At 46.6% G+C, this 9,003-nt stretch overlaps 2 protein-coding genes across 2 annotated transcripts in view; one reads left to right on the top strand and one right to left on the bottom strand.

Moving 5' to 3' along the window:
- NDUFA6 (NADH:ubiquinone oxidoreductase subunit A6) lies at positions 1-6,437 on the top strand. The gene is made up of 3 exons (XM_029205846.1): positions 1-147; positions 5,400-5,515; positions 6,232-6,437. The coding sequence occupies exons 1-3, from the start codon at positions 12-14 to the stop codon at positions 6,361-6,363; spliced, it is 384 nt and encodes a 127-aa protein (XP_029061679.1). The 5' UTR covers positions 1-11; the 3' UTR covers positions 6,364-6,437.
- Positions 6,438-7,915: 1,478 nt separating this feature from the next.
- The window catches only part of SMDT1 (single-pass membrane protein with aspartate rich tail 1), a 3,715-nt gene continuing 2,627 nt past the window's right edge, over positions 7,916-9,003 (bottom strand). The window contains exon 3 of the mRNA XM_029205847.1: positions 7,916-8,164. The gene's annotated coding sequence lies outside the window, so the exon portion shown is untranslated. The remainder of the gene's footprint in view (positions 8,165-9,003) is intronic.

The following is a 9,003-nucleotide window of genomic DNA, read 5'->3' as shown; positions in this document are numbered from 1 at the left end:
TCTTTCGCAAGATGGCGGCGAGCGGCCTCCGCCGGGCTGCTGCAGCCAACACCTTGGTGAAGCCCATTTTCAGTCGGGACATGAACGAGGCCAAGCGGAGGGTGCGCGAGCTCTACCGCGCCTGGTATCGGGAGGTGCCGAACACTGGTGAGAGGCAGCGGCGCACGCGGGGCCCCGGAGGCAGCCGCCCAAGGTCGCCGCCGTCCCGGCCTCCCATTTCTGCCGGGCCGAGCCGAGGTCACCAGCTTGGACAGAGGTGATCCCGAGCGCTTCAGGGGAGGAGGGTCACACGAGCCTTGGTGGGCCTGACCTGGCGGCGGCGGCGGCGCCAGGGTCAGAGCAGTCGTGCTCTGCGTCGGAACCGCGCTGCTAGGGCGCCCTTGCCCTTTTGTCCCCCGTAATTCTTCCCGAACCCCTGGGAGGGAGAGCAAGGACTGTCACTTTATAGATGAGGCAGCGGAAGCACCTAGAGACGAAGTGATCCGCGCAAGGCCCAGAGCCAGCCCCTGGTGGATCTGGAACCCAGAGTCAACTAGAGTTCCTGAATGTGTTTACAGACATCCATTAGGTTATATAAACAAAGGGGCGGTGGGATTTGAGCGATCATCTGGTTCCCACATCCCCCACAGAGAAAGAAGCAGAACCGGAGCAGGGAAGTGACTTTCCCAAGGTCATCCAATAAGACAGTGGTGTCTTTTCCAGCCCCTCCGGGTGAGGTGCCTCCCTCCCCCGTCTCCGAAGTCTTTTTACCTAGTGCCACAGGCCCCTAGTATTCCTTAGGAACTCCTTCCGCTGCCCCCCCAGAACCCCTGTCTTCGCTTAGATGTCAGAGAACCAATGTGTTCACCCGAAGGATTAAAATATAAGCTCCCCGCGTTCAGAGACTTTTTTCATCTTGGCATCCCCCTCAGCGCTGCCCAGTGTACCCGATGAAAGAAAACTTGGGGAAAATCCCATCTGAACTGTCAAGGGCAGTACAGATGTCAGGGACTGTCGATATTTGGTAAATTTGTTGATTTGATTTAGTGTGTTTTATCGTGTTTTTAAGTGAGCTGGAGCGCCATAGCACCCCTTAGGGTGCCACTTCCTTGCCTGTGTGTGAGAAGCAGTAGAATGTGGTGGTTACATGGACTTGCCTCCACTTTCCCCTTAGTAGCTGTGTGACCCTGAGCAAGTTGTTTCATCTCACTATGCCTCAGTTTCCTCATCTGTAAAATGATAATATATAGTACCTTCTTCAGAGAGTTGCTCTGTTGAATAGGTGAATGCATCTAAAGTGCTTAGGGTAGTGTCTGACACTTAGACACTCATTAAGTGCTGGCTGCTACTGCTGTCTTGTTATTATTGTTACTGTTATGTGTAGGGCTTACACTCCGTGCAGAACCCAGCTCTTTAATGTACGGGAGCTGGGTCTGCTCCAGTGTCACTTGTTCTCAAGCTGACTTTTTGAGAGGTTGCCCATGACCATAACTTAGACCCACAGGATACAAGGGAGGGAGAAACCGGAGTGATCCGGGCGGTTCAGGGACTACAAATTTACATGCCTTCAGGGGACAGATGGGGAACAAGACCCAGATGGCAGAAAGAATAGTTGGCAAAGGGTAAAAATCAGTGACTGAGTTGAGGATAGAACCCAGGTATCTAGCTCGTTCAAAATCAACACCCTCCAAGACTTTCCCTCAAATACTGTTTGAGAAGATAAGCCCACAGTCAGAAGGGTCCTGAGAAGAGGAGAAGGCAGGGGGTTATAGGAGCCTGTAGAGCAGGGGGAGGTTGGCGGGGGGGGGGGGGTCAGTGGGGAGGATCAGTGATCTGTAGCTTGTCGTTTTCTCAGGCCTGTGTGTACACTGGTGTCATGACATCCATCATTGGGGATTCCAGCTGAGGATCCAAACTAAGGACTGGGAATAAGTAAAAGTATTGATAATAACTAACATTCATTGAAATGCATACATATGGCCCAGCAGTATGCTAAATGCTTTACATTGCCTCATTTTAGGGTGGGTTCTCATCATTTCCCTGTCTTACAGATGAGAAAACTGAGGCACATAAACTTGTCTCACTCACACCATTAGTAAGTGGAAGAGCCAGACTTCAGACCCTGATTGTCCAGCTGTTACACTTGGCTCAGCTTCTGCTGTAGTTTTCCCTGAATCTCACGGAACCCAGTTATGCTGCGCTTGTGGAACAGAGTGCCATTTGCCTGGGTGGTTGCCTCCGCATGGGAGCACAGAACGAAACTGCCCTGGATTCCCTCCTTTGAAGAAATACTACATGCTGCTTGCTGGTTACAGCACAACAGGAGACCTTCTATAGAAACTATTCATTTGTTTAATTTCCATTTCATTGGGTACCTCTTGTACTACAGGGTCAGTACTGGGTGCCTAGAGAGATATGAAAGTGACTAAAACACAACCCTGCCTTCCAGGGTCTTATGGTCTAGTCAGGAAGATAGGCATATATAACCAGATCATTAAAACCCAAAATGTAATAGAGGTATGGGAAGTAAGTGCTGAAATTTTTAATAGTTAACATCAGTATCGATGCTTTACTGTTTATAAGATGTTGTCACTTGATTTTCGCCACATTCTTGTAAAGGAGTTAGGTAAGAGGTTATTGTCTTCCCTACGTTGTAGATGAAGAAATAGACTGAGGAGGCTGTACCCCAGGCAAGGTCCTAGTTCATGATGGTGTGGAGACCTTACCCAGCTTGTTTGACCCCAGATCCCATGTTCTTTTTTCATCACACCACGCTGCCTTCCCATCTAAGGATCTCCCAGCACTTGGTATGAATGCTACCAAAATGAATTGGAGCAGACGGCTGAGAACCATGTCAGTGTCATCCTTCCTAACCTGTCAGAGCCTCCCTGACTCAGAAAAGCCTTAACAATAACTTGAAAACACACAGACTATGGAAGTCACCTTCATCCAAAAGGGGCACTTCCATATCTTCTTTTTGTGCCTCTCAGATTTTTTCAAATCGAAATTAAAATATGCAGGATTCGAAGATTAAGCCAGGAGTCTGTGAGTTGAGAAAGAACAGTTGGAAATGATTTACTCCAGGGCTTCTCAGCAGTGACATTTGTGCTGGATAATTCTTTGTTGTGGAGACTGTCCTGTGCATTGTGGGATGTTTAGCAACATCCCTGGCCTCCACCCAGTGATGCCATTAGCATTCTCCCCCCTAGTTGTGATAATCAAAAATGCCTCCAGATGTTGCCAGATGTCCTGGTGGGCAAAAATCGTTACTGGTGTGACAACCACTGATTTAGACCAAAGAACAGTTCAGTGGGCTATAGCTTAGGCTGTTCCTGTTTGCCTTCCTGCAGCCTTTCTCACTGGTGGAGGGGGTGTGTTCAGGGGGTTGAGGTGGGAGAAGGATGACTAGGACAAAGCTATGAATTTGCCTCTTTAGAGACAAGGATTCTTAACCTGGGAAGATGGGCATTCAGGGATCCGTGAACTGACACTGTAGGCAAAACTTTGCATTTGTGCCTGTGAATGTTTTCCTGAGGAGAAGATTCATACACCCAGTGTGCTGGTGTGTGGTTCAGGAGATCTTGTGGAATGGGAGTAGGTGGACACCAGCTCCCCCAGTATGCACAGAGGCACCTCGCTTTTCTCTCCCAAGGTTGGGCAGGATTCTAATATGAAAACACAGGAAAGGTAAGCACTGATAGCAGGGGAAGATTCCTCATACTCCTTTCCTTAAAAGAGCACAAAATTGTAAATTAAAAACCAATAAGCAACCTGGATTCTAGGCCCATGTTTGCCAGGGACCAGTAGTCTGACTTAAGGCAAGTCCCCACAGTCCTCTAGTGGTAAGATTCTAAATTCCAGGATCCATATTAGTTTGCATTAATTTGTGTCTCTGTCTTCTTATGGTCCCTTTGTTTGCTCTTTTCTAAAATTCCACATGTGATACTGTGGTGTTTAACAGCTAACTCTCCGTCAGGAAATCTAGATTTATAGTGTTTACCATTTTCAATGATGTAAATACTCCCACCACGGTTGATTTTAAGCTATCAAAGTGAAGTCAGTGACGGCCGATTTGGGAAGAGATGTGTATAATTGGCTCACCGTGGCAGCCTGCTCCAGCACACCACTGGATACTGAGTTCTTTCTCATGTGATCCTCTGTCTTCTCTGTTAACACTTACCTACAAAGCTGGGATGCAGTTTCTCCTACTAGATTTCTGCTATTGCTTATTCTTTGGTTGAATCAGCCTGGCATGATCTCTTCCTCAGCAGAAGCTTTATTTTTCTATTGCCATCACTAAGTTATGAGTATAATTAAAGATTCAAACTTTGTTGTTGATTAATTCAGTCACTAGATAGCCCTCATGGTTTTCAGAGCTGGTTGTGATAGTTCCATAGACGAGAGTGGACATGTCACAGGAATGGCCACACCACAGGGTATCCTCACCAAATGAGCCCACTGCTCTGCTCAACCACAGTGCTCATTCTAGCCTGTGAGCCTTGGTTATGCTGTCCCCTGAGCCTCGTGTGCCCCTCTTCTGTCCTTATTCCACCTACCACACAGGGCCTGTTCATGTCCTTGCCATCAGCAAATCCACTGAAGTCCAACTGCCAGAGGATGAGAATAAAAACACCTAATTTTCAAAGGACATCTGTATGCCTTGTCCACCTCCCAGGTCACTGAGTCTGTGCCACTATTTTAGCACTTAGTCAGGGACTGCTGAATACTGTGATTTTAATATTTGCACTCATGGATTTAAGACCTAGAGAGCAGGAGCTACATCTTAAGCTCCTCTTTTTCCTCCAGGGAACCTAATATGGTAGTAATCGTTTGCTGGATTGACGCCTTTCCCTACCTGCACGCTCAGCAGTCTCCCTCAGCTCTTAAGCTTGTGTGGTGCACAAGCCTCCACCGCGCCACTGTACATTAACTTCAGCCATGTCATCTTCTGTCAGCTGTTCCATGGAATAATGATGCTAACATTTATTGAGAGCTTATTCCATGCCAGGCACCGTTCTCTCATAGAATCCTCACAACAGCTCTGTAGTTATGTGTGCTGTTGTCGTCCTTACTTCACTCACAAATAAATACACTCGGGCATAGAGAAGTGAACATACACAGAATCATATAGCTGATAAGTGACAGAGCTGGGATTTGAACCCAGGTTGTTCATACTCTTGAACTGTGCTATACTGCCTCTTCAAATGCAGTGGGCTTGTCTCCCCAAACAAATACGCTCTTTGAGAGCAAGTGCCATATCTCACGCTTCTTCACATCCTCAAGCACCTAGCTTAAGGTCAGGCTAGTATTTGGTGAATGGAATGAATGGGCAACCTATGTGTTCAATGACTAGCCGTTGACTCAGTTTTTTTAAAAACCTGTTTTAACCATCTCTACCCTGAATCATGTTTTTTCTTTAGTGCATTTATTCCAGCTAGACATCTCTGTGAAACAGGGACGGGATAAAGTCCGAGAAATGTTTATGAAGAATGCCCACGTCATAGACCCCAGGGTGGTTGATCTTCTGGTCATTAAGGTAACTAACTCTCCCTGACTGATTTTAAAGAGCAGCCAATTTGTCCAGAGCTTCTCAGTCTTCTCAGATGAACATTTTATCTCCAGGTTTAAAAGCAACTACTAGGTCAGCAACTGTTACATAGTGTTTCAAAGGAATAGTTCAACCTGGAGGTTCTCACCTGGTTAAATAGATTATAAGATTATTCAAGGGAAAATCCACTGGGGCTTACATTTTAAAACTAAAAACAGAGGAAAGTTTGAACTCTTCTTGAACCTCATCCCTGGAAGTTACTGCTTCACCTGGTTGCCAGTTTTCAGCTAGAAGAGCAGGCCATGGAGTCTGATCCTGGGCCTGATTCTGTCTCTCTGGTCCGTCTCATTGGCATCAGTGGCAACTTCAGCATATGGGCCAGTAAATAACACGGAAAGAATGTTAAGCAGGAATGTAAATTAAGCCAGTCAGGTTAGGCAGTTGGGGCAGAGGCCTGGTGACCTAAAGTCTCCTCTTGGAACCAGTCAGCCAGAGAGTTAAGGAGTATTTGAAAGGTCTCAGAATTACTTAGTCCAACCACCTCATTTTCCAGATGCAGAAAGTATGGTCTAGATGCAGTATGTTACTTGCCCAAGGTCACTCAGCATGTCAGTGCCAGAGCAGAGAATCGAGTCCTGGCCTCCAGTGTTGTATTCCTTTCACTCAACCACTCTGACTGAAGACCTCTCCCCTCACTCTTGCAGGGAAAGATGGAACTGGAAGAAACAATTAAAGTGTGGAAGCAGCGGACACACGTTATGCGGTTTTTCCATGAAACAGAAGCACCAAGGCCAAAGGATTTCCTGTCCAAGTTCTATGTTGGGCACGACCCGTGAAATCACTCAATGGAAAAGTGCATGTTGATATTTAAATATTTTAGAGCACAAATAAACTCAATATATGATGGTCATTTCATGATAGAATTCCATTGGTGAACCATTGAGAAGCTCTACTTCTGCAGTCTCACTTTTTGTCTGAACAAGTTGAACACACCGCCTGTTCTTTCCCGTCTCCTGAAGTGTGGTGTTTCCAGTAAATTAGATTCTCTTTTCTCAGAGCCTTGCATGTTGGTAAACAGGAATGGTGAGGCCATCTGCTCAGAAACTGCCGTTCTGGGTGTGATGCTGGATGGCTTTGTTAACTTAGCTGTTTCTACAGCCCCCAGGATTGGATATTTTGGTGTAATGGCACAGATTATCCAAAATTAGCCAGCTCTTGCTACTGGAGGAGGATCCGAGCAGCACGAAGAGGCCCAGAAGTAGAGCTGAGAAGCTGGGCTGTTTTTCCCTGGGTTCTGAAGAAAATGGCTGCTCAGAGGCCTAACCCCCTGTCCGCAACAAGCACTGGTCCTAAAGATGAAATTAACTTCCTTGTCAATCAGGCATCCTGCTAGGGGACACAGCTGTTCAGTGCATGCACCGAAGTATTCCCTTTGCAAATGGAGCGTGGCTCTAGCGATAAGAATAAATCTTGACCCAGGTTAAAGACCTGATCTGTTTGCTTTGGATGGTAGTCTTCTCTGTTCCTTCCCTGGACAGTCTAAATGCTGGAGAAAGGGGTTCAGTATCTATAGGTACAGTCACCCTGATGATTCCTAAATTTTTCAGCACCAGCAACCCTATTATTATTTTTGTTTTTTTAACATCTTTATTGGAGTATAATTGCTTTACAATGGTGTGTTAGTTTCTGCTGTATAACAAGTGAATCAGCTATACATATACATATATCCCCATATCTCCTCCCTCTTGCATTTCCCTCCCACCCTCCCTATCCCACCCCTCTAGGTGGTCACAAAACACCGAGCTGATCTCCCTGTGCTATGCGGCCGCTTCCCACTGGCTATTTTACGTTTGGTAGTGTATATATGTCCATGCCACTCTCTCACTTTGTCCCAGCTTACCCTTCCCCCTCCCCGTATTCTCAAGTCTATTCTCTAGTAGGTCTGTGTCTTTATTCCCGTCTTGCCCCTAGGTTCTTCATGACCATTTTTTTTTTTTAGAGTCCATGTATATGTGTTAGCATACGGTATTTGGTTTTCTCTTGCCCTTTATTATTTTTTCATCTAAGGAATCCAAGTTTTGAAAGAATTCTAAAAAGTGGTATTTCTCAAGGAGTTTTAAACAATCAAAGCTTCTTCTGATTGCGTGGGATAACTAGCCAGTGTTACTCAGCACAAAAGCTGAGCCTTTAGTTAGCCTGTGCAGCCATTGGGCTTTTGTAAATAACGAAGATTGGTCCCAGGTCCCCATGATTACCTTGTGGATCCATAGGGGCCTGGAGGCCCTGGGTGTAAATCAAAGACCTATTTGTTGAGCTGATACAGATAGGACAGCAGGGTGAAGAAACTGCAACTAGAGCCTACTTGTATTACGAAACTTCAGCCATCACTCAGTCATACAGAGCTGATGTTTATTATGTTTATTCACAATCTGATTATGCTCAGTGGATAGCACATCTCCAGGAACCTCCCGGAGCCTGGGGATCTGAGCTATGGTCACAGACCATGCAGGAGGCTTCACTGGGGTTGGGAGGCTGAGGGCTTTCCCTGGGCCCATCTGCTGATAGGGAAGGAGGAGAGGCTGCGAGCATCACCATTTCTTAAGTTAGGGCTTTTTCCTTTCTATACTTCTCCATGCCCTGCAAGAAAGGAAAGCAGCAGTCAGTTGGATGACAGAGCCGTCCTCTTACCATATACTGAAAGAATTCCATACAGTGGTTCTACCAAACATGGCAAGAGATAGGCAGTTTTGAGTACATTCAATTATTCATTCATATATATACTGAACATTCGCCAGAGACCGGGCACTGGGGGCCTAAAGGTATAGAAAAACATGTTCCAGGGCTTCCCTGGTGGCACAGTGGTTGAGGGTCTGCCTGCCGATGCAGGGGACACGGGTTCGTGTCCCGGTTCGGGAAGATCCCACATGCCGCGGAGCCGGTAGGCCCGTGAGCCATGGCCACTGGGCCTGCGCGTCCGAAGCCTGTGCTCCGCAACGGGAGAGGCCACAACAGTGAGAGGCCCGCGTACCACAAAAAAAAAAAAAAAAGACGTGTTCCCTGCAGCAAGAATATGGTCAAGTAGAGTTTAGGGTATATCTTAGGCATATAATACTGACTGTCACAAGAGGTACTGGTCAGTTAGGGGACGGAGCAGTCACTTTCAAACGGAGGAAAGACTTCATCAAAGATAATGAAGAATTGGTGGAAATGAGAGCAGTGGGAAACAATCTTTCAATTGGGAGGAATAATGGGCCACTGGGAGTGGGCAAGAGAGTAACTCAAGAGATAGTGAATATTGGGGACAGGTATGTGGTTGGGAATATGGAAGATAAGGCTGGAAGAACAGGTATGACCAGATCATCGCAAGCCTTAAATGCCACACTAAAGCGTCAGGAGCGTCCTTGTTTATAACGGTAATGCAGCCATTAGGGCTGCATTAGGGCACAGGAAGTCAGCACAAGACAGCTGGATGGAAC

The sequence above is a fragment of the Monodon monoceros genome, unplaced genomic scaffold, assembly GCF_005190385.1.
Source record: "Monodon monoceros isolate NGI ecotype Baffin Bay Population unplaced genomic scaffold, NGI_Narwhal_1 Super_Scaffold_6, whole genome shotgun sequence".
NCBI classification, from domain to species: domain Eukaryota; kingdom Metazoa; phylum Chordata; class Mammalia; order Artiodactyla; family Monodontidae; genus Monodon; species Monodon monoceros.
Note: the sequence above shows the minus strand (reverse complement) of the source record. Positions and strands in the feature narration are given on the sequence as shown.

Excerpts from the sequence above, each read along its gene's own strand:
- NDUFA6 (XM_029205846.1), top strand. The coding sequence starts at position 12 with ATGGCGGCGAGCGGCCTCCGCCGGGCTGCTGCAGCCAACACCTTGGTG. Across the intron at positions 148-5,399 it reads TCGGGAGGTGCCGAACACTG|TGCATTTATTCCAGCTAGAC; the intron begins GTGAGAGGCAGC and ends TTTTTTCTTTAG. Across the intron at positions 5,516-6,231 it reads TTGATCTTCTGGTCATTAAG|GGAAAGATGGAACTGGAAGA; the intron begins GTAACTAACTCT and ends TCACTCTTGCAG.